This window comes from Leucoraja erinacea, chromosome 19 (genome assembly GCF_028641065.1).
Source record: "Leucoraja erinacea ecotype New England chromosome 19, Leri_hhj_1, whole genome shotgun sequence".
Lineage (NCBI taxonomy): Eukaryota > Metazoa > Chordata > Chondrichthyes > Rajiformes > Rajidae > Leucoraja > Leucoraja erinaceus.
Window position 1 is genome coordinate 20,252,364 of NC_073395.1, and position 25,590 is coordinate 20,277,953.

At 48.6% G+C, this 25,590-nt stretch overlaps 1 protein-coding gene across 3 annotated transcripts in view; it reads right to left on the bottom strand.

Annotated features, from left to right (window-relative positions):
* The window catches only part of nav3 (neuron navigator 3), a 208,635-nt gene that overhangs the window by 33,805 nt on the left and 149,240 nt on the right, over nucleotides 1-25,590 (bottom strand). For 2 of the 3 annotated variants that reach the window (XM_055650560.1, XM_055650562.1), the window contains 9 exons: nucleotides 22,537-22,675; nucleotides 19,979-20,255; nucleotides 16,603-17,299; nucleotides 15,574-16,023; nucleotides 14,469-14,534; nucleotides 11,138-11,179; nucleotides 9,098-9,258; nucleotides 3,895-4,083; nucleotides 1,488-1,540 (listed from right to left, as the gene is read on the bottom strand). In XM_055650560.1, the coding sequence (XP_055506535.1) occupies nucleotides 1,488-1,540; nucleotides 3,895-4,083; nucleotides 9,098-9,258; nucleotides 11,138-11,179; nucleotides 14,469-14,534; nucleotides 15,574-16,023; nucleotides 16,603-17,299; nucleotides 19,979-20,255; nucleotides 22,537-22,675 (2,074 nt within the window). The remainder of the gene's footprint in view (nucleotides 1-1,487; nucleotides 1,541-3,894; nucleotides 4,084-9,097; nucleotides 9,259-11,137; nucleotides 11,180-14,468; nucleotides 14,535-15,573; nucleotides 16,024-16,602; nucleotides 17,300-19,978; nucleotides 20,256-22,536; nucleotides 22,676-25,590) is intronic. The other variant, XM_055650561.1, reaches the window with a different exon arrangement.

The window sequence follows — 25,590 nt, forward strand, 5'->3', positions numbered from 1 at the left end:
ATCTCTGGAGAAAAGGAATAGGTGACGTTTCGGATCTAAACCCATTTTCAGACTGAAAGTAGAAGGGGGGGGGGCGACTGGGGGGGGGGGGGGGGGGGGGGGGACCTGGAGGTACCCTTATCTCCAAAGATCAAAGACGCTGCCAGATCCACTGAATTACTCCAGCACTTTATGGTCCTTTTGCTACATCCAGTTCCTCCCCCCACCTCTATTTTCTGTCTGAAGAAGGGTTCCAATCCCATTCCTTTACTCCAGAGATGCTGCCCGACCTGCTGAGTTACTCAAACACTTTGTGTCTGTCCATTGTGTAAACCAGCATCTGCAGTTCCTTCCTACACTATGAAAGAAAAGTCACCTGATTGTTCTCTCTGTGAGAGTTGCGAGTCTGTGCGCACCTGAGTTATCAAACCTGCGTGAAACTAGAATGCTTGCTGGCCCCTGTTGCTGTGGCGATGGAGTATGATGGTGCTTATCCAGATAGCCTCCTTTCAGATGCACGGCCTCAGCCTTTGTTCCCTCAGTGCCCCAGTTGCCAACACTTGGCACCAGGCTTAGACAAGCTTGGCTTGTGTCCCTGATCTACTACAAGCCCCCCACGATGCCAATAGGACTTGCAATCCCACTGCCAGGATCTCACTGAGTGTAACCATGGAAACGTAGACATCCTGGAGCAGCCTGGGCTGTCATCACTGAAGACGGCAGCACGGAATCAGGCACGCCAGTCTCTTTCCCCACCACCAATAAATCAGAATTGGTTCCTTGGCACGATTAATAATTCTCCAATAAAAGGGAGGGGAAGGGGGTTGGGGGGGAGAGAGAGAAGAAACTAGGGAGAGATTGTGAGAGAGTGAATACAAAAATAGAAAGAAAATGGTGAGGGAAAGAGAGACAGAATGGGGTTAGAGAGAGAAGATGGGGAGGGAAAGAGAAAGAGAGAATTGGGGGGGGGGGGGGGGAGAGAAAGAATGGGGGGAGAGAGAGAGAGAGAGAGAGAGAGAGAGAGAGCGGGTGGAGGAAAGAGAGAAAATGGAGGAAAAAGAGAGAGAGGAAGGGAATGGGACAAAGAAAACATGAGATGGGAAGAGTGAAAGAAAAAGGGAGAGGGGAAAGAAATAGATAGTGAGTGGGAAAAGGAGAGGAGAGAGTGAAGGAGAAAGCTAGGAAAGGGAGGGAAAGAGGAAACCACTCTGCTGGTCTGCTGTAGATGTGCTGATGGACACTGGTCACCATATCTAGTCCTCAAGTCCATGGTTATTGTAGATTTCAGGGTGGTGGAAGATAGAGCAGTGAATTCTGTCCATTAGTTATCCAATAATTCCTCTCAGTGGGTGCACAGTCTCACAGTGGGCTTTCATGGTCTGGGCCCAGGACATTGATAACTGATAATTGACATCGGCATTGACAAGACCCTGATGATTAATATTCTATCATTAACAATTGATAATCGGTTAAAGCCCATGACATTGATCATTGGCGATGATACTTGCCGTGGAGTAAAGAGATGATGTGCTTGAAACCAGTGAGAGGGAGGATCCGTGAACTGGAAATCAAAAGAGAGAAGCCACTGAGTGTAGAGTTACAAACCCACGATACATCATTGCAGGAGATGATCAGGCACTATGGCCTTTGGCACTAAGGAGCAGCAATAGGAGCCAGCCACTCGGCCCTTCTAAGCTGCTCTCCCATTCAGTAAGATCATGGTCCATCCAAGGTCTCAAGTCCATGTGTCTATCATTTGGAGAAGCATGTGGACTTTTAGATAGATACATGGATATATAGGGACTGGAGGGATTTTATGTTCAAAGTCATAGGAGCAGATTTAAGCCATTTGAGCCTACTCTGCCATTCAGTCTTTAGTTCAGTTTTGTGATATAGCGTGGGAGCAGGCCCTTCAGCCCATCGAGTCCGTGTCAACCATCGATTCCCGTACACGAGCACGATCTTACACACTGGGGATAATTGAATATTTTTTACCAAAGCCAATTAACCTGCAAACCTGTATGTCTTTGGAGTGTGGGATAAAAGTGGAGCACCCGGGGAAAACCCATGGGGACAAAGTGAAAGTTCCGTAGTCAGGATCGAACCTGGGTCTCTGGCGCAGCAACTCTACTGCTGCACCACCATGCCGCCCAGTCATGGCTGATCTACTTTTCACTCTCAACCCCATTCTCCTGCCTTTTCCCCGTAACCTTTGACACTCATACTAATTAAGAACCTCTCAATCTGAATATTGATAAAATGTGCCACACTTTCACGAGCTGTCCCCCTTGCCCGTGTTCACCCTATTACCTGCCTATGTTTTCTCCCTCCTCTTCTTAGTTCAGAGATACTGCCTGGAAACAGGCCCTTCAGCCCATCGAGCCCACGCAGACCATCTATCACCCGTTCACACCAGTTCAATGTTATCCCGGTTTTGCATCTGACACACTTTACACTTTACTGCAATTTACAGAAGCGAATTAACCTACAGACTTGCATGTCTTTAGAATGTGGGAGGAATCTGGAGCACCCAGAGATACCACACGCAGTACATACCGCAGTCAGCACCATAGTCAGGAGCAGGAACAGGCCATTCAGCCCACAATGTCCGTGCCAAACATGATGCCGTGTTAAACTAAACTCCTCTGCCTGCATGCAGCTATTTCCACGAGTAGGAGAGTCTAGGACCAGAGCGCACAGTCTCAAAATAAAGGAGATACATTTGGAAAGTAGATGAGGAGGAATTTCTTTAGTCAGGGGATGGTGAATCTGTGGAAATCATTGCTACAGATGGTAGTGGAGGCCAAGTCATTCGGTATTTTTAAGGCAGAGTTACCGATTCTTGATTAGTAAGGGTGTCAAAGATTATGGGGAGAAGGCAGGAGAATGGAGTTGAGAGGGAAAGATAGATGAGCCATGATTGAATGGCGGAGTAGACTACATAGGCAAAATAACTTAATTCTGCTCCTGTAACTTATGAACATGAACTTATGAAGGTGGAATTTCTTTAGCCAGAGGGTGGTGAATCTGTGGAATTCATTGCCACGGATGGCAGTGGAGGCCAAGTCATTGGGTATTTTTAAAGCAAAGATTGACAGAGTTTGATTATTATGGCTATGGGGAGAAGGCAGGAGAATGGGGTTGAGAGGGAATGAGAGATTAGCCATGATTGGAGCCATGGTGGAGTAGACTTGATGGGCTCAATGGCCTAATTCTGCTCCTATGACATGAACATCGTTGCTGGGACACACGGACAGGGAAATGGATTAGATTAGATTAGATTAGATTCGTTTATTGTCATTCAGACCTTTCGGTCTGAACGAAATTCTGTTTCCCTGCAGTCATACATATAATTTAAAAAATGACAAAAACACACAATCAACACAAATTTAACATCCACCACAGTGAGTTCACCAAACACCTCCTCACTGTGGTGGAAGGCAAAATCTTAAAGTCTCTGGCTCTTCCCTCTTTGTTCTCCCTCTGCGCCGAGGCGACGGTTCAAACTCCGCGGGTGGTCGCTGCCTCGCCACAGCTCAGAGGCCGAGTCAGGTCTCCGCTGCCGCCGCCGCCGCCACAGCTTCGGTGCCGAGTCAGGTCTCCGCTGCTGCTGCCGCCGCTACAGCTTCAGTGCCGAGTCCAGTCTCCGCCGCTGCTGCTGCCAGCTCCGCCACTAGGCCTCGGCGCAGACGGAGACGGGGGATACGACCGAAGAAAAAGTCGCATCCCCCGAAGGAAGAGGCCAAAGCATGTTTCTCCCACCCCACCCCACCCACATACATACACAACTTAATAAAACAAAATTAACTAAAACATGACAAGGAACAAAACGAAAGAAAAAAAACAGACGGACTGCAGGTGGGCCGCAGCTGTTAAGCCAGCGCAGCCATCTTGAAAAAACTTGATTGCACTGACCTTCCTCCATGCTGTCTCGGAGAGATCCCGATCTGCTCATTGTCCTTGGCCGGTCTTCCAGTGAGATGGCACTGCCGCAGAGCAGACCATCTCCGTACAGGTCGAAGGAGGAATCTTGCGTGGGGATGCTGTTTGAACGCATCATGCTGGCACCTGACAGATGAAATTGGGATATTGCAGTAGGACTCACTGCAAGTCAAACAAATACATGTTCTCAGCCACAAAACAGAGGCACAGCGAAACCCCAACCCCTCCCGACTGAAGCAAGAACAACACTGACAGAATGGAGATGGAAGAGATGGCAGGTAGAATCAAAGAGTCACAGTGTCATGAAGTCAAAGAGTCACAGTGTAATAGTGGCATAGTGTCATGGTCACAGACTCCTAGAGTCATAGCTTCTTAAGGCCCTGTCCCCACTTTCCCGAGTTACTCACGAACTCTTCCGAGTTTCCCCTTGATTCAAACTCGGAGAATTATGGTAATATCCATTCGTAGGTACTCGGGGCTATTTTTTTAACTCGTGGACATTTTTCAACATGTTGAAAAAACATCCCGACTTACCCGATGCCCCGCGTTCCTACGGCTGGCATTACGAGCCGCTACGAAACATCTACGGACCCCTACGGCCTCCTATGAGCTCGCTACCGACATTCCCCAACATTCCCCGAGTTGGAATCAAGAGGAAAACTCGGGAGAGTTCGTGAGTAACTCGGGAAAGTGGGACAGGGCCTTTAGTCACAGGACCCTATTGTCATAGAGTCATGGTGTCCCAGTGTCATGGAGTAATAGTGTCATAGACTCATAGTGATAGAATCCTAGTGTCATAGTCATAGAGCAGGGCTCGAAATTAGCGGTTGCCCGGGTGCCAATGGCCACCTAAAATGCCGCCGGGCAACCTAAATGCCGAGCCATTTTGCCCGGCTTGGCACTGCAGATACTGGTTTATACCAAAGATAGATCCAAAAAACTGGTGTAACTCAGCGGGTCATGCAGCATCTCTGGAGAAAAGGAACGTGACGTTCTGTGTCGGCGGCGACTGTAGTGCGGGGCAAAGATACTAGGCGCGGGGCGGGGTGACGGAGGGTCGGGGCAAATAATGGGCCCCGCATAGCGGCAGCGGCTTCACCTCCCCAGCCCGCCCTGATAGCGGCCGCTGTGTGCCACTCCGCCAACGGCGTTAAAGGCTTTCAAAACGAACCCTCCCGCACACCGAGGCCGGGAGGGAGGGAGGAAGGAGGCCCCCTTCTGCCGTCTGAAGTAAAGATCTTATATCACCTGCACCGCTCGGCCCCACACCTTCCTGTTAGCTGGCGAACGAGAGGAAATGGTGGCGAGGGAGATCCCAACAGCCTCCCCCTTTGGTAGCGGCACTTGGCAGTGGACAGGGATGGCCAAGGCAGCAGGGCGATGATCCCGGTGTTGTCTGAGGAGCACTGACCTTCCTTCCTCCCCACCTCCTCCCTCTCTCTCTCTCTCTCTCTCTCTCTCTCTCTCTCTCTCTCTCTCTCTCCCCCCCTCCTCTCTCTCCCCCCCTCCCTCCCTCTCTCCCCCCCTCTCTCTCTCCCCCTCTCTCTCGTGCCCCATTCTACCCCACCTTTATCCTGGGACCCCTCCTCTCCATCCCGCACTGATCCCCATTCCCGCCTCTATTCAGTCCTCACTGACATCCCCTGTGCTCCCCTCCCCCTCTACCCCCTCCTCCCATCTATTCATCCAGCACTGATCTCCCCATCTACGTCGCATTGATTCTCCTGCCACCCCCATCCATCCTACACTGGTCCCCCAATTCATCCTGTACTGACCCCCCTTTCCGTCCATCCTGTACTGAGACCCCCCTCTCCGTCCATCCTGTACTGACCACCCTTCCCGTCCATCCTGTACTGTTACCTCCATTCATCCTATACTGCGCCCCCCATTCATCCCGTACTGAGCCCCATCCATCCTGTAGTGATCTCTCCATCCATCCTGTAGTGGTCTTCCCATTCATCTTTTACTGAACCCCCCATCCATCCTGTACTGACCCACCTTCCCATCCATCCTGTACTGATCCCCTCATTCATCCTGCACTGATCCCCTCATTCATCCTGCACTGACCCCCTCATTCATCCTGTGCAGACCCACCCATTCATCCTGCACTGATCCCCCCCAATCCATCCTGTAGCGATCCCCCTATCCATCCTTTACTGATCCCCCCCATTCAAGAAGAATGGGGGGATCAGTCTGAAGAAGGGTCTCGACCCGAAACGTTGCCTATTTTTTTCGCTCCACAGATGCTGCCTCACCCGCTGAGTTTCTCCAGCATTTTTGTCTACCCCCATTCATCCTGTACTGATCCTCCCATCCATCCTGCACAGATCCCCCCCCCCTCCGTCCATCCCGTACTGATCCACCTATTCAACCCCACTGACATCTCCCGCGCTCTCCCCTCACATGTTTACCTACTCCAACCAACACACACTAATTCCCCTGCCTCAATCCATCCATTCTGCACAGATTGCCTTCTCAAACCACCCCCCCCCCACCCCGCCATCTATCCATCCCGCACTGATCCCACTCTCCCCCGACCCTATTGTGCTGGAAATGTCTTCAGAGCGAACATTGACTATGTTTGATAACGGAATGTAATCAAATGTGTTTTAATTCCCAATGTTATTAATAGTTTTAATCCATAAAGATGGATTAATCAAATTGTGAACACCTGAAACATTAAAACCTCAGTGTTCGATTGTCACTGCTACCGTTGACACGTTATTACAGAATTCATTTTAACGGCAAATCAATGCTCTTAATATGGAGTATCAGTACTGTAGTTATTTAATGAGCAACATTCACAACTATATGTTGGATTTATCCAGGTTTTACTTCTACAGTCAGTCATATACATCACCAATTTGGTCAGGAGATATTTCAGTTGAAATTTTAACATTAATTATGAGGTGGGAATGGTGGAAACAGCGTTTATCGATACATTTTTAAAAATCTGGTGCATACAAACTGGGTATCTTCATTGCTGTTCACAACACATGCATCTAATCTGAATGTCCGGTAATATGATGTTTTGACACCTTTAAACATATTACCAAAAGAACATTTGCTGCAGTTATGTCCTTTGGCCACTAACTTGTCAGTTAGTGTAATGTTTAACCTGTCAGATGGGTATAGTCGGTTTTAACAGCTATTATCATAAAATGCCTTTAGAAATTTCCTTGCAACCTGTATATTTTGTTATGGATAAATTATGTGGGAAGCATGAGTGTTTCTATACCAATAGCAATAACGACCCATGCTATGGCCATGTCATGGTAATTTTTGGTCCTTCACAGAAAACATGCTTGCATCAATCTGTAGTGTGCATGGTTAAGCATATATGTTACCATGGTCCAGGATTTATTGACACAGGTTGATCATACGCTGAATAATCCTACCACATTTTTGTATGGAAGTGGAAAGAAATAATAGAAATTGCATTAATTTCAATGTGTAAAAAGAGTTGACATACTGTAATAGAATTTTGCTGCATGTCATTGTGGTATATATTATGTCTTGATTTAGTTTGTGACTTTATTTGAAGCAGAAATAATACGTGAATGCTTCATTGAGCATAATTCCGACTGGTAACTACGCACTTCGTCCGAGCACATTATTGCACGTGTCTTAAATGACCACCTAAACTGTCATTTGGCAACCTAAAAAGCTGCCTCGGTTGGCCAGCTGGCATCAGGGAAAAAAAGGTAAGTGAGAGCCCTGTAGAGTCGTAGTCATAGTGCCATAGTCATAGAGTCAAAGTGTCAGTGTCATAGTGTCATAGGATCATTGTGTCATAGTATCTTAGTTACATAAAGCCATAGTGTCAGTGTCATAGTGACACAGAGAGTGTCATTGAGTCATAGTGTCATAGATTCAGAGTCACAGTCATACAATGTTCATATATTAGAATTCTCTATTTTTTTGTCTGAATGTTGAATTCTCTACTTTGGGTAGCTTGTACAAACACTCCCCTCAGCCCTCCCCCCACTAAAAATTGGTTAACCAGCTCCACCATTCACAATGATGTATCCCTCTCAGGCTTACACCGTCCCAAACCAAAAATGGCCAACCTCCCTGCCCAAGGTCATCTGTGGCCGGCCCTACACCACCCCTACCCCCCCACCCCCCCGACAATCAGTCTGAAGAAATGTCCCGGCCCAAACCGTCACCTATCCATGGTGTGGCACGGTGGCGCAGCGGTAGAGTTGCTGCCTTGCAGCACCAGAGACCCGGGTTTGATCCTGACTATGGATGCTGTCTGTAAGGAGTTTGTACGTTCTCCCTGTGACCACATGCGTTTTCTCTGGATGCACTGGTTTCCTTCCACATCCCAAAGTCGTGCGGGTTTGTAATTTAATTGGCCCTGCGTAAATTGCCCCTAGTGTGTAGGGTGGGGATGAGAAAGTGGGATAACATAGAACTAGTGTGAACGGATGATCGGTGGTGAGTGTGGACTCACTGGATTCTAAAGATCTGTTCCCATGCTGTATCTCTAAACTTAACTGAACTAAACTAATTCCCAGTTTATTTCAAAATACTTTTAACTGGACTTTTTAATTTGTTTTTATCAGACTTTATCTTGCACTAAATGATATACCCTTTATCTTGTATCTGTACTGTGATAGCTTGATTGTAATCATATAGTCTTTTTGGTGATTGGATAGCGTGCAACAAAAAAGCTTTCCACTGTACACATGACAATAATAATAAATTAAATTAAACTAAATCACCACGGGCTCAGTTTATTTTAATTTTAATTTTTAATTTTGTTGAAATGTTAGTTTTAATTTAAGAGATAAGGATTGGAAACAGGCCCTTCGGCCCACTGAGTCCACGCTGACAAGTGATCAACCCGTACACTAGTTGTATCCTGCACACCAGGGACAATTTACAGAAGCCAATTGACCTACAAATCCGCACGTCCTTGGAATGTGGAAGGACATTGGAGCACCCGGTGGAAACCCACGCAGTCACAGGGAGAACGTACAAACTCCATACAGACAGCACCCGTAGTCAGGATCGAACCTGGATCTCTGGCTCTATGAGGCAGCAACTCTACTGCTGTGCCACCGTGGGGCGTCATACCCATGGTTACCAATTACTAGCCAAGGCTCTAGGCACCGCTCAGTACCAGAACCACATTGCCACCAAAACCCAGAGAGGAGGGAGCACTCACCTAAATGGGTGAAGTTGTAGATGCCACTACAGGGAGAGGAGATGGCAGAGGGTGAGGGGAGAGGGGACTGACTGACTGTGTCCTGAAGACCCCCCGTGGAGTGAGATCGAAGCCACTCCTTCCCTTCCTCCTGGCTGGTTTGCCGAGATGACGGAGGATACCTGTGGGATCATACACATTAGACACTTCAAGTCCGGTCGAGTTTATTGCTGTACGCATAAGTACGATGGTCGACTTGTACAACGGAAATCTCGCTTGCAGCAGCAAATCGCAGGCACATCGACTCAGGCACACACACAAAATTAATTAATTATACTTCAGTTACACATCAATTCTACAAGATAGTGAAAAAAGACTGCGTGTAAAGTGTATAAAGTATTAAATGTATGAAGACATTAGTGCAAAACTCAATTAGGAAGCAAAAGGCCACAAAGTGCTGAGAGGCTTAGATAGGATAGACAGTCAGAACCTTTCTCCCAGGATGGAAAAATCAAACACTAGAGGGCATAGCTTTAAGGTGCGAGGGGCAAAGTTTAACGGGCATATGCGGGCAATTTGGTTTTTCACAGAGGGTGGGGGGAGCTTGGCACTCGCTGCCATGGATGGTGGAGGCAGATACAAGGGTGGCGTTTAAGAGACGTTTGTATAGACACATGGATTTGCAGAGAATGGAGGGATATGGGTTATGTGCAAGCAGATGAGGGATGGTCTTGGTATCATGTGCTGCACGGACATGGTGGGCCGAAGATCCTGCACAGACATGGTGGGCCGAAGTTCCTGCACGGACATGGTGGGCCGAACTTTCTGTTCTATGTAACAGAAGGCAGAGTAAAGAGGCCATGAGCATCCTGGTTTTTGGAGAAAAGGTTAAACTAGTCCCAGGAGTGAGAAAGAAGCATTATCGAAGAAAGACAACACTGGTGATTAATGCATTACTGCTGCTGTGTTGACCTAATTGGGCCACAGAAGAAATGTGTGGTGTTGTAATGAATGTTTGCAAAACACGTAAAGACAAAGAGGCAGGCGTAGATAAATACAACCCGCTCTTATCTATTTTCACAGTATGCCAAGAACAAGTCTTGCAGGATGACTTAATTACACATATTGAGCTGAAGCACGGGGCCTGGGCTGCAGGGGGATGTTGGGCAGGCTAGGACTTTATTCCTTGGAGCGCAAGAGGCTGAGGGGTGATCTTATAGAGGTGTTTAATATCATGAGAGGAATAGATAGTGTGAATGGTTCTTCTCTTTCTACAGGAGAAAACGGTTTCAAATGCCTCTGGCTATCTGAGAGATTTAGTTTAGTTTAGTTTACTTTAATTTAGTATTGTTTAGATACAGCGTGGAAACAGGCCCCTTGGGCTACCGATTCCCCAGCGATCACCCGTTCACACTAGTTCTGTGTTTGCCCACTTTCTCATCCACTACACACTAAGAGCAGTATTTAGCAGCCGGTGGAAACCTACAAACCCGCATGTCTTTTGGATGTGGAAACCGGAGCACCCAGAGGAAACCCACGTGATCACTGGGAGAACATGCTAACTCCACAAACAGACAGACAGAACCCGAATTCAGGATTCTCTGAACTCTGTGCCACTGTATTGTCCATGTTAACGGTGAGAGGTGAAAGATTTAACAGTGACCCGAGAGGTAACGTTTTCAAATAGCATGGTGGGTAGAGCCACCAGAGGAGGTAGTTGAGGCATGTACAATTACTGCATTTAAAGGGCACTTGGACAGGTACATAGATAGGGAAGGTTTAGAGGGGCACCGGTCAAATGTAGGCTAATGAGTGCCTTAAATGGGGTATTCTTAGTTGGCATGGATGAGTAGGGCCGAAGGGCCTGTTTCCATGCTGTATGACTATATGATGCTATTGAACCCTGCCGCCCACCATCACACTGAGCACGATTCCCAAATCCATGACACAGTTTACGTGGCGTGATTACATGCCCTCCCTCCCACTGGGCACAGACCCACTCTACCGCACCCACTGATGCAAACTCACACCAAATTGTAACGAGCATTAAAATATCTCTACCTCAGTCCCTTTTTAGGTAGCGTGTTTCGATCGAGTTGCAAACTGTTAAAACAAACAGACACACCATCAGCAAACAATTAAAATCAAGCAGAGCCTCAACACCCACATCAGCTTCAAGCAAAACACAAAGTGCTGGAGGAACTCAACAGGTCAGGCAGCATCTGCAGATGGAATGGGCAGGCCACGTTTCCGGTGGGGACCCTTCTGAAGAAGTGTGAAGAATGGTCTTGTCCCGAAATACTGTCTGTCCATTCAATGGTACATTGGTACCATATGTTCACATGTACCGAGGTACAGTGACGCTCAATTCTGTGCACAGTTCAGTACAAGTATTATTACACATGGCATTCCCTCCACTGATGGTGCCTGACCCACTGAGTTCCTCCAGCACTTTGCATTTCGCTCAAGAATCCAGCACGTGCTGTTCCTTGTGTCGTCATTAGGCATCAGCTTGTTAACTTGCCTGCCAAGAAGGTTAAGCAAGAAAAACATGGTTAATCAGTTAGTGCAAAAGCAACCCAGAAATCGCAGCCAGGATTGACATGGTGCAGGGTGAAAGCAAACGAGAGAAAACATGCGTTAGAGTTTAGTTGTTGTGTCTCAATGCAGATAACGCTCGTTATAACACACAACAGAGGGGGTGGAATGGTGTCCGTTATTGCCAACGGCCTGCTACAACCGGGTAAGGGTTTCGGTCCAACCACCCGGCGATCACTCCGTGTTTTCAAATGCAAAGCTCTTTTTAACAGTTAAAATTGTACTTTTGTTATTGCAAGCTAATGACACTGAAGCTGTTTGTTCAGTCATTTAAATGCACAAGTGACAGAGACACTTCCAAGTCCAAATGGAGATGAGGAGGAATGTCTTTACCGGAGGGTGGTGAATCTGTGGAATTCATTGCCACAGGCGGCTGTAGAAACATAGAAATATAGAAAATAGGTGCAGGAGTAGGCCATTCGGCCCTTCGAGCCATTCAATATGATCATGGCTGATCATCCTACTCAGTATCCCGTACCTGCCTTCTCTCCATACCCCCTGATCCCTCTAGCCACAAGGGCCACATCTAACCCCCTCTTTAATATAGCCAATGAACTGGCCTCAACTACCTTCTGTGGCAGAGAGTTCCAGAGATTCACCACTCTCTGCGTGAAGCCAAGTCATAGGGTATTTTTAAAGCGGAGATTGACAGGTTCTTGATTAATAAGGGTGTCAAAGGTTACGGGGAGAATGCAGAAGAATGGGGTTGAGAAGGAAAGATAGATCAGCCATGATTGAATGGCGGAGTAGACTCGGTGGGCTGAATGGCCTAATTTTGCTCCTATGTCTCATGGTCTAAGTGAAGCAGTCCGTGTTTCCAAAGTGATTATTCCTGCGGCGTTTATGCAACTGCTTGGAAGGTAAATCTGAAGCTGTAGGATTAACAGTCTCGGTCAGGGAGAAACCGTGGCAAGCAGGTGTGGGATGAGATAGCCAAGCATAGGGATCGTCTTGCCAATGCAATGAAAGAGTCTTCAATTAATCCCGCTCTGCTGTTCCGTCCCCCTTGCAAATCCAATTATTTCCCAATTCTCCGCTGGGATGCCCCTATTGGACCTGCCTCTGCAGCCTTTTCTGATCATGTGTTCCCTGTCACACCTCATTGCTTAAAAATAATTTTCCTCATTGCCACACAAACTCCTTTGGCAATTGTCTTAAATCAAAAGCTGCATTCTCCAGTAAGATTGCAGGGGCAAGAAGAAAGTTGCTCGCTTTTCCACAATGTACAGGTCCAACTGGTGATCCGGCACTAGCTTTAATCCGAACAAATTACGTGTGTGCATTTGAACCCCCCCCCCCCCCCCCCCCCCCGGAAATGTGGTGGCTATGCAAGGTGGTGGCCGATCTCGACTTCACCGGGACTTCCGTGGCCGATCGGCGGGTTGAATCTGCCCACTGTGACTAGTGCTCTGGAATCGGGTTCCAGAGCTTTGCCGTATTATCCATTATGCCGGACCTGCGGAGGTCACGGCCTCGGAGCGCCGAGGCACCGGCCCGCAAAGTCGGTCTTGGAAGTCATTTGTGGCAGCAAAGTTCCAGAGGCCTTAGCCGCAGGAGGCAAATTCCATCCACCGATTGCCGCAGAGGTTCCAATGAAGATGAGATTGGCCGCCTCACCCGGCCTAGACACCACATTTTTGGGGTGACTTCCGGTTGGGAAATTTCAAGTGCACTCTTGCAATTTTGTCTGGAATAAAGGAGGTAACAGATCACCAGTTGCTGGAAAATCAGTGGTGGACCAGTATTAACTGGTTATGACTGTTGTGATTGTAACCTCAGATAACCTTTCACTTGCTTATTTATCTCTATCTATCTATCCCTCTAGGGGAAGATCAATGTGTCTATCTCTCCCCGCCTTAAAAAAAATGCTTCCATTTCCCTTGAGAATAGACCTCCAAAGACCCATGAACCTCTGAGAACATAGAATAACCCAGCACAACAACAGGCCCTTCGGCCCACAATGTCTGCACAGAATTGGGTTGCCAACTTTCTCACTCCCAAATATTGCATCACAGTATGGTATGGCAACTGCTCTGTCTCCGACCGGAAGGCATTGCAGAGGGTGGTGAAAATTGCCCAACGCATCACCGGTTCCTCGCTCCCCTCCATTGAGTCTGTCCAAAGCAAGCGCTGTCTGCGGAGGGCGCTCAGCATCGCCAAGGACTGCTCTCACCCCAACCATGGACTGTTTACCCTCCTACAATCCGGGAGGCGCTACAGGTCTCTCCGTTGCCGAACCAGCAGGTCGAGGAACAGCTTCTTCCCGGCGGCTGTCACTCTACTAAACAACGTACCTCGGTGACTGCCAATCACCACCCCCCCCCCCGGGCACTTATTATTATTTATTCAAATCATTTCCTATGTCGCTCTTCCAGGGAGATGCTAAATGCATTTCGTTGTCTCTGTACTGGACACTGACAATGACAATTAAAATTGAATCTGAATCTGAATCTGAAATATGTGACAAAAGGTCAAAATACAGGACAAATTCCCGACGGCAGTTGACCGACTTGGCCGTGGCTGGTTGAATGATGAGTTGGCCTGGGTGCTGGACTGCACACAAAGCCCAGCCGGCCGGCCAGCTGAGGAGTTTTGGCCCGGGCAACATCGCACACAAAGTTTGGCGGCCGGGCCAAAGCTGGGCTTTGTGTTCAGAGAGCAAGCTAGCAGAGATGTACAAATTCCTTTTTAATGTACGGCTAACGTGTCATCTTTAAATATGAATGGCTAACGGGGTTTGATTGCAGATTCTGGTCTTGAAACCTCTCAGGTGGGAAACCGCCGGCTCTGGTACCTGTCTCGCCTCCAGGACTGGGTGATCCTGCGACACTGAGGAACATTGACAAGGAAACAGAAGGGACTAATAGTCGAGACGAGAGAGGGAGATGAAGAGATAGTGTGAACAGCAGGAGGATGGGAACAAAAATGGGAAACAAACATTAACATCTCTCTAAAGCAAAATAAATGATCAAACTGTACACAAGCATTTGCTTGCAATGGGGTAGAATGATCTGTCGTAGAGTCATACAGGCATACAGCGTGGAAACAGGTCCTTCGGCCCAACTTGCCCACATCGACCAACATGCCCCATCTACACTCGTCCCATCTGCCTGCGTTTGGCCCATATTCACCATAAACCCTCTTATCTAAGGATAATTTACAGAGGCTAATTGAACAACCAACCCACGCATGTGTCTCTGGGATGTGAACATAGGACTGTGCAGGGCAGGGACATCTAACATCAATCACATCAAGACATTGGGTGACGATTCTACATCTCCGTGTCTGACCCTCTTGCACGCTTGATCAAATATTCGACAGTAAAATGATTGGATTTTCACATACTGAACCAGTCCAGCCTTTGAATTTTCAGACTCTTTCAGAAATATGTCTTCCTCCATAAAACTATTGAGCATCCCTCAATAAATTATACAAATACGACTTTTAAAGACATTTGGACAGGTAAATGGATAGGAAACGTTTAGAGGGACATGGGCCAAATGCATGCTGGTGGGACTAGTGTAGGTGGGGCATCTTGGTTGGCATGAGCAAGTTGGGCCGAAGGGCCTGCTTCAATGCTGTACGACTCTACGACTATAACACTGATGTACATGGATAAGAAAGGTTTAGAGGGATATGGTGCAAACGCGGGCAGGTGGGTCTAGTGTACAAGGGGCATTTTGGTCGGCATGGGGAAGTGGGCCAAAGGGTCTGTTTCCATGCTGTATGACTGTACAAGCCTCCAGAATGCCAACTTGGTTGGCATGGACAATGTGGGCCGAAGGGCCAGTCTCCGTGCTGCACAGCTCCGCGACTCTATGCTGTGTTGTCTCAGTTTTTTTACATGCTTGAGGAGACCGCCATCCAAAGGCAAGGTCTGGAAAGGACTCCCAACTCACCTCTCGCTCAGCGTTGACTTGACGCTCGCTGTCCTCATGAGCAGGTTCTGCATTTCGCTCTTGGACGTGGTGGTGAGGCCGGACAGCGAGCCGTGGTGACTGACTGGCAGGTCGATGGACTCGGAGCTGGTGTGCAGGCTGCTGAGGGAGGGGTAGCTGAGGGTGTCCTTACTGCCCCCCGGGGAACTGCTGAGACTGGCCGTCAACTGGTGCCCGCTGGAGGTCAGGGAGTGGAGGGAGGCCGGGCTTGATGCCAGTGACTGGCTCAGCCCGCAGCCCTCCGGGGCTTGCTCCAAAGCCTTGCCCCCCACACCACTCCCAGTGGAAGGGGAGTCCAAGCTGCCCTGTCGGACCTGTGAGGCGTGAGGGTTGGAGATGATGGTGGGGTTCTTCACCGAGTCTGAGCCAGGCCCACCACCCGGCTTTGCAGTTGTCTTCCCTCCAAACAACCTGTGGAAGAAAGACAGGGGTAAACCAGATGATAGGGCCAGGACGGCCGCAGAGGGGTAGAGTTGCTGCCATAAAACGCCACAGACCCGGGTTCGATCCTGACTACAGGTGCTATCTGTGCGGAGTTTGCATGTTCTCCTCCCACGTCTCCTCCCACATTCCAAAGACGTGCGGGCTTGTAGGTGCATTGGCCCTCTGTAAATTGCCCCTAGCGTGCCGGACGTGTATGAGAAAGTGGGATAACATAGAACTAATCTGAACGGAGGATCAATAGACGGAGTGGACTCGGTGGGCTGAAGGGTCTGTTTCCATGCTGTATCTTTCGATCAATTCCATCAAAAGAACATTCTTCTCTCGATGGTCAACGTGGACTCAGTGGGTTTGTAGGTTAATTGGCTCCTGTAAATTGTGCCTAGTATGTAGGATAGTGTATGGGGGTGATCACTGGTGAAGGGCCTGTTTCAACGCTGTATCTCTATCAAGGATCTTTACGTGACAATAATAAACATCTACACAACTGAGTTCGGAGAGGGGAACCAGACAGTCTGCACCCCCCCCCATGGCATGACCACCACTGACCTGCGGAAGGTGGGCGACGAGATGTCAGGGTACTTGGACCCCTGCTGCCTGAGCCCGGCCGGCCCTGAGCCGCCAGGGGGCGGGGGGCTGGACTTGGGCGAGGTCGACAGCGCCGCGCTCTCCGGGTCGGACACCACCACCTTGTCCCGGTCGACAGAGATGGGGCTGGAGCGCCCCGAGCTGACCTTGGAGGGCTCCCTCAGCTTGGAGGAGGCGGGAGGGGGTGCGGAGGAGGGGGGTGGTTTGGCAGCTCCGCACGTCTCGATGCTGCTGGACCGCTGCCCGCCCCTGCCGCCCACGTTACCCACGCTGGACTTGGCGGGCCGGGGCAGGCTCCGGTACTGAAGGTTGCTCCTGGAGCTGGGCACCAGCACACTGTCCTCTTGGTTCTGCGAGCCGTCCAGGCTGGTCTTCCTGCCCGTGCCGGCTTTGCCGGGGATCCCGGACGACTTGGGCACCTTCCCCAGCGTGGCTGACCCGCTGCACACCGTGACCCCTCCCGCGGTCGTGCACGCAGACACCGTCACCCCCGCCTTCTTGAACCCGAAGGAGACCGTGGGCGTTCGGCCCATCCCCGAGGGCGGCTTCTTCCCCTCGTCTCCGCTGCTCCTGCCCACCTCTGGCGGACACGGCTGGGTGGACGTCCCTTTAAGGGACACTTTCCCCTTCTCCAGAACCTTGGCCTCCTCCATTTTACCTGCAGCAGACACGCAAAACGCAAAGGATCAACCCACAGAAACACAACAGCTGAACACGAGACACAGAAGCAGGCCATTCAGCCCATCAGCCCTGCTACTACATTCATTATGGACATTGAATTCTCTAATTTTAGATAATCTCTGGAAAGCAATCTACCTTCCCTCCCCCTCCCCCCCCCCCCCCCCCCCCCCCCCCATTTCCCCGGTGCCCCACCTGGACACGCCTATTTCTACCTTCCCCCTCCTCCTCCATCTTACATTCCTTCCTCTGGCTTCACAATTCGCAACTCCTCAATCCTTTTCTCTCACACCTGTTTCAGCATCTTTGTCCAACCATCTGCCCATCAAACCCTCCTCCCCCTCACCTGTATCAACCTATTACCTGACCCGCTTTGTCCTGCCCCTCCTCTCTTCCAGCTTTCCACCCTCCCCTCTTACAATCAGTCTGAAGAAGGGTCTCGACCCGAAACATCATCTATCCATGTTCTCCAGAGTTGCTACGTGAGCCGCTGAATTACTCCAGCACTTTGTGCCTTTTTTCTGTCAACCAGCATCTGCAGTTCCTTGTCTCTTCGTCAGGATCTTCTAATTCAATAACACTATTGTGCATTATCCAGGAAAGTTCCACCAGACTCAGGACGCTTCTTCCCCGCTATTATAGACTACTGAATGGTCCTCCCATACCTAAGGAGCAGTCCTGATCTTCCACCCTACCTCATTGTAGTCATTGGACCTTTTCTCTATTAATGCTATACAGAATAACACTATATTCTGCACTCTGGTGCTATTGTTTCAGAAAATTATGGTCAGAGCCCGCTGGTATAGTGCTCCCCCACCCACACCAACCTCATCCAATTGCCCTTTTAGCCTCCCAGGTGACTTAATAGGACCTTTAAACTTTAAAAAGCAATTGTATCTAACTTTACCCGTAAACCTTTCCCTGCTCTTTGTCCCAATTACATCCAGCTCTCCCCACTCCCTGTATTCCGAACTGCATTTTTTAATGCTGAAGTCATGACTGATACAGGCCCTTCAGCCCACTCATTCCTTGTCGACCACAGACCGTCCAACTCCTTTTAGCCCACCGTTATCAGAATACGGGCATCCCAAAAGCTAGATTATAATATTGTTCTTCCCATCATCCTCATTGCAAACATCGCACTTTTCCTCTAACTGTAACCTTATAATGCCATTACATTATTACATTCGGCACTGTGTTTTCTGTATTTTGCACTACGGCCTGATTGTACGCATGTACAGTATGATTTGATTTGACTGGAAAGCACACACACACAAAGCTTTTCTCTCTATCCCAGTAGACATGACCAAAATAAACCAATATCAATAATATCTCCCAGAGACACAAGAGGCCGCAGATGCTGGAACGTTGAGCAAAACACAAAGTGCTGAAGGAACTCAGCGAGTCAGGCAGGGAATGGACAGGTGACATTTCACGTTGGGACCCTTCTTCAGAATGATTGGAGGAGAATGCGGAAGAAAGGATCTTATTCTTTTTAAAATCTTTATTATCTTGGCTCTCTTTTCCAGCTTTCTCTCCAGTATTCCATCAGTCAGAAGAAGGTTCCCGACACAAAATGTCAACTGTCCATGCTCTCCACACATGCTGCCCGACCCGCTAAGTTTCTCCAGCACTTTGTGCCTTGCTCAGTAAGATCTCTCCCAATCTCGACCATGAGAAAAACCAGCCTCCCTTCCATTGACTCCATCTACACTTCACGCTACCTCGGCAAGGCCGCCAGCATAATCAAGGCTGAGTCTCACCTTGGTCACTCCCTCTTCTCCCCTCTCCTGTCAGGCAACAGGTACAGAAGATTGAGAACATACACCTCCAGATTCAGGGACAGTTTCTTCCCAACTGTTATCAGGCAACTGAATGGTCCTCACATCAGCTAAGTACGGTTCTGACCTCCTATCCACCTCATTGGAGACCATTGAACTTTCTTTCATAAGACTTTACTGAACTTTATCTTGCATTAAACATTTGAGTTAGTTAGAGCTCTAGGGGCTATTGGAGTCAAGGGATATGGGGAGATGGCACGGGTTATTGATAGGAGACGATCAGCCATGATCACAATGAATTGCGGTGCTGGCTCGAAGGGCCGAATGGCCTCCTCCTGCACCTATTTTCTATGTTTCTATTACCTTGATCTTTTATCTGTACACTGTGGATGGCTCGATTGTAATCATGTATAGTCTTTCCACTGACTGGATAGCACGCAACAAAAAGCTTTGGTACACGTGACAATAATAACCTAGATGAAATTAAATATTGCACCCTTTATCCTGTATCTGAGTGCTGTGAACAGCTTGATGGTATTCATGTGTAGTATTTTCTTTGACCGTATAGCACACAAACAAAAGCTTTTCACTGTATCTCGGTACACGTTACAAAATTAAACGGAACTAAACGAAATGTGTACCGTTTATCCTGCATCTGTACACTGTGGGCGGCTTGATTGTAATCATGTCTTGTTTTAATTCTGACGGCATAGCACGCAACAAAAATGCTTTTCACTGTACCTCAAACTAAATTAAACTAAACTAAATTTAAACTAAATTAAACTTAATTGCGGATGGCTTTTTGCTGACTGGATAGCATACAAACAACAGCTTCTCACTGTCTCTCAGTACACGTGACAATAATAAGCTGAACGTACCCATGGATTTTAAGGGGTGTGAGCCGGTCTTGGGGCGAGGGCTGGGAACGCCCCCCTGTGCCGTCATCCCTCGCCTCCACGATCCCGTCTGGGACAGGGAGAGTGCGGGTCTCTGCCCCTTGTCCGAGTCGTCGGACAGGTCCGAGGGATTGCGCTTCCACCTGTCGGCCGGCTCCATCTTCGTGCTGTCCGCTCCCTCGTCGCTTTTCCTCAGCTCCTCGCCGCCCCAGGCCGTCTCATTGTCTGACAAGGGCAGCTTCTCAGAGTCTCCTTTGAGCTGTGAGGACGAGGAGTGAAGATGAGAGGTCAGAGAGCTAGAGCGAGAGAGAGAGATAAGAGAGAGAAAGAGATATGGCACAGAAACAGGCCCTTCGGCCCGCCAAATCTGTGCCAACCATCAACCAGCCATTCATGCCCATCCAATGTCATTCTTCCACACTCCGATCCATTTTCCCATATTCTCCCCGGCCTCGCTCTCATTTCACTGCTGCCATCGTGAAGATAGGAGCCTGAAAACTGTAACATCCAGGTTCAGGAGCAGCTGATGTTTAGCAGCTAACAATCGGGCTGTTAAACAGTACAGTGTACAACCTCCAAATACCCTCCATCAAGATAGACTGGGGGGGGGGGGGGGGGGGGGGGGGGGGGGGGGGGGGGGGGGGGGGGGGAGGAGGGGGGACTGTTCTAGCAGGACAGTGTGGCACAGTTCCTCCCACACTTCAAATACGTGCAGGTTGTAGGTTCATTGGCTTTGGTTAAACCAATTGTAAATTGTCCCTCATGAGCAGGATGGTGCTAGTGTTTGGGGCGATGGCCAGTCGGTGTGGACTCAGTGAGCCGAAGGGTTTGCATCAATAAAATAAAATCTCACTCACGTGTGGAAACATCCTCTCGACATCCGAGGAAGAGTGGAGGCAATGATTAAAGTTTCATGTTAATGTGTCATTGTCAAAGCAGAAAGCATTTACTTAGGAGAGGCGTGGGGAGGGTATAATTCAGTGGGGACTGGTCCATGTATTGCACTGAGGAATTTGCAAAATGGTGATCATAAATAGTTTATGAATGTAGAAAAGTGATTAAAATTCAACCTTGATGCGAGTGGATGCTGAAATTTTAATGTCAGTGAGGCTTATGGCCGAGTCACAGGCCCATTGGCCCAACTCGCCCATGCCAATCAAAACACCCCATCTAAGCTAGTCTCATTTGCCGACCTTTGGCCTATATCTCTCTAAACATTTCCTATCCATGTACATGTCCAAATGTCTTTTCAATGCTGTTATAGTACATGCTTCAACTACCTCCTCTGGTAGCTCATTCCTACACACACCTCCTCTGTGTGAAAATGTTGCCGAAAGATTTAAAAGATTCCTATTTAACCTTTCCCCCTCTCATCTTAAACCTATGTCCCCTGGTTCTTGATTCCCCTACTCTGGGTAAAAGAATTTGTGCATTCACCCTGTCGATTTCCCTCATGATGTTATACACTCTCAGATCACCACTCATCCTTCTGTGCTCCAAGGAACAAAGTCCCAGCCTGCCTAACCCCTCCCTATATCTTCGCCCCTCGAGCCCTGGCAACATCTTTGTAAATCTTCTCTGCATCCTTCCCAGCTTAGCAGCAGAATGGTAGGCATAATCCATTGGAAACACAAATAATCATTCTTTCCGTACGCCACCGGTAACGTAATGAGCCTACAGTAGATAGAGTGGATGTGGAGAGGATGTTTCCATTAGTGGGAGAGTCTAGGACCAAAGGTCATCGCCTCAGAATAATAGGATGCAGCTTTAGAAAGGACAGGAGGCGTAATTTCGTTAGTCAGAAGGTGGTGAGTCTGTGGAATTAATTGCCACAGATTGCTGTGGATGCCGTCATTGAGTATTTTTTAAAGCGGCGATCGATAGGTTTTTGATTAGTAAGGGCGTCAAAGATTGCGGGGAGAAGGCAGGAGAATGGGGTTGATTGGGAAAACTAGATCAGCCATCATCAAATGGCAGAGCAGACTTGATGGACCGAATTGCCCCATTCCGCTCCCATGTCTTATGGAGCCAAAATGAGAAGCGGTCTAAACATGCAACGCAATTAGTCTTCATGTCATACAGTGTGGAAACAGGCCCTTCGGCCCAACTTGCCTACACCATCCAACATGCCCTTCCTATAGTCCCATCTGCCTGTGTTTGTCCCATCTCCCTCTAAACCTATCCTATCCATGTACCTCTCCAAGTGTCCTTTAAATTATGTTATTGTGCCCGCCTCAACGACCGCCTCTGGCAGCTCGTTCCATACACCCTACATCCTCTGAGTGACAAGGTTACTTCTCAGGTTCCTGTGAAATCTTTCTCCTCTCACCATAAACACAGTGCCAGAGACGCGGGGTCGATCCTGACTACGGGTGATGTCAGTACAGAGTTTGCACGCTCTCCCCGTGACCTTTATCTCCCTGTGTTTTCTCCAGTTTCCTCCCACGTTTTTTTTTAACATCATGATAGTAAACCTTGTCTTTACATTCCGTCCTTCATCGATCCTCATGAACACAAAGAGCCTGATGGGGTAAACGTACCTGAGTGCCGGTGTTTTTCCTGGAAGACGCGGTGATGTTGGAATAAGAACTGATGGATGAGGTGGTGTTCATGTCGTCCGTGCTGAGGTTATCGAGGGTGTCGCTGAGTCCGCTGCTGACTGAACTGCTGTCATCCCAGCTGGAGGAAGAACACAGAAAAAGCCTCCATCAGCTGGCATCTACCTAAGTGGATGGACACAAAATGCAGGAGTAACTCAGCAGGACAGGCCGCATCTCTGGATAGAAGGAATGGGTGGCGTTTTGGGTCGGGACCCTTCTTCATTCTCTCGACCTGAAACGTCACCCATTCCTTCTCTCCAGAGGTGCTGCCTGTCCCGCTGAATTACCTCAGCATTTGGTTTCAATCTTCAGTGTAAAGCAGCATCTGCAGTTTCTTTCATCACTACTCTGCCTGAGTGGAGATCCATCAATTATTTGGACCTCTCCTTACAGTTAAGGATGACACCGGCCAGACTCCCCACCATTGACATCTGCTATAGGGGAGGCACAGTGCCACATCCTCTCTAGTTTAGTTTAGAGATACAGCGCGGAAAAGCGCCCTTCAGCCCACCAGGTCCGTGCCGACTAGCGATCCTCGTGCACTAGCACTATCTTACACACTAGGGACATTACAATTTTCACCTAGCCAATTAGGCTGCAAAGCTGCACGTTTTTGAAGTGTGGGAGGAAACCGGAGCAACCGGAGGAAACCCACGCGGTGGCAGGGAGAACGTTGAAAACGTAGTCAGGATGGAACCCGGGTCTCTGGCGCTGTAAGCCAGCAACTCTACCGCTGTGCACTGTGCTGCCAAACATACTATACATAGGGCCGCCCATTGACATTGGGATGGCACAGTGGGGCCCCCTCTCTAGTCTAGGTACATTCTTCCAGAATGGCATATTCCAGGTGTGGTCTCACCAATGTCTAGCACAGATTTGAAACACTCCCAACTAAATTGTAAAAACCGGCACAGTGGCACAGCAGTAGAGTTGCTGCTTTACAGCGCCAGAGATCCAGGTTTGGTCCTGACCACGGGTGCTGTTTGCACAGAGTTTGTGTGTTCTCCCCTTAACCACATGGCTTTTCTCCGGGTGCTCCGGTTGCCTCTCACATTCCAGAAACGTGTGGGTTTTTAGAACATGTGCAGGTTTGTGGGCTAATTGGGTTTGGTAAGTTGAAAAATCGTCCCTAATGTGTATCGGCTAGTGTACGGGGTGATCGCTGGTCGGCGGCGACTCAGTGGACCGAAGTTGCTTTTGCCACGCTGTATCTCTAAAGTCTAAAGTCCAGTCTCATAGAACATGAAAGATAGAACAGTACAGTATGGGAACAGGCCATTCGGCCCCACATGTCTGTGCTGATCAGGATGCCAAGTTAAACTAATCACATCTGCCTGCACATGTTCTACAAACCCCAGCCACATCCCGTTCATAGGTCTGTCTAAATGCCAGTATTATATCTGCTTCCACCACTACCCCTTGACAATGCATTCCAGGCACCCACTACCCTTTGTGTCAAAAGAATGTTTTGTAAATCTCCCTCAAACTTTGCCCCTCCCATCTTGAACCTACTAGTATTTGACATTTCCACCCTGTGAAAAAGACTCTGCTGTATCTATACATCTTGCAATGTGACACACTTCTATCTGGTCCCCCCCAAAGATGGTGTAATGTTCCAATATCATTGCTACTGACAATAACCGCCTTGATTAAGTGCTCGCATCTCCACTCCTGTTATTATCAAAGGTTACATTATTTTGGAGTATTTATTGGAAACAGATGGTTCAATCATAGAAGAAATATTCGGCTGAAACTGCGGACTCAGTACTTGGAACAATCTGACACATAACATTTCATGTAACGATGGGACAACTTCCCAGCAGCAAGCCGACCATCTGCAGGGTTTGTGGCTACTTTTAATCCAACCCTATTAGCTGCAATGGCCCGCACGTGGCACGGCTTGAAAGCCCTTTGAAGAGGGTTCAGGGATGACTGAGGGATGAGGGCGGCACGGTGGCGCAGCGGTAGAGCTGCCGTCTCACAGCGCCAGAGACCAGAGTGAGAACGGGTGCTGTCTGTACGGAGTTTGCACATTCTCCCTGTGACCGCATGGGTTTTATCCGGATGCTCCGGTTTCCTCACACATCCCAAAGACGTGCGGGTTTGTGGGTTAATTGGCTTCTGTAAAATTGTTAATTGTCCCTGGTGTGTAGCATCGTGCTGGTGTATGGGGAGATTGCTGGTTAGCGTGGACTCGGTGGGCCGAAGGGCCTGTTTCCACGCTGTACTTCTAAAGTCTAAAGTGAAGTAAGGACTGGTTGAGAGAAGAATACCAAGCGTTGAGAATTCTCTCCCCCTGCCTAACCCTTGTGCATCAGGCGGTTCCCACTCCATATTATTCATTAAAAATTCAGCACAAATCCGTGTTAAAATATTCATAAATCGGTTTTCAGCCACTGCTTCTTTGCTCCCTGAAGTGGGGGCAATGTTGGAGAACAGCGTTCAGTTTCGGTCAGCCGCCAACAGGAAAGATGTCAAGCTGGAAAGGGAGCAGAGAAGATTTATGAGGATTTTGCCAGGAGCTACTGGGAGAGGGCCTGAGCTATTGGGAGAGCTTGGGCAGGCTGAGACGTTATTCCTTGGAGCGCGGAAGGATGAGGGGTGATCTTATAGAGGTGTACAAAATCATGAGGGGGAATAGATAGGTGAATGGCTATTCTCTTTCTATTGGAGAAAACCGTCCCAAGTCTTTACAATTGGGAATTAAATTGACATGAAAATGTAGCGAAAACATTTCCTTCTTGGTCGAAGTGCGATTAGGAAGTCGTAAATGCAATATTACGGATATAATATTTATAATTCCATTGGAACGTTCAAAATAAAAGTCTTTGTCCAGAGAGTTTTGGGGGAATGTGGAACTTTTTTCCCCTCATGGAAGTGTCAAAGGGAAAACTCAGTGGTAGGAAGAGAGATGAATAAAGGCGAGAAGGTATGGCCGCACTTGGAGTACTGTGCTCAGTTTTGGTCACCCTGCTACCGGAACGATTCCGTTGA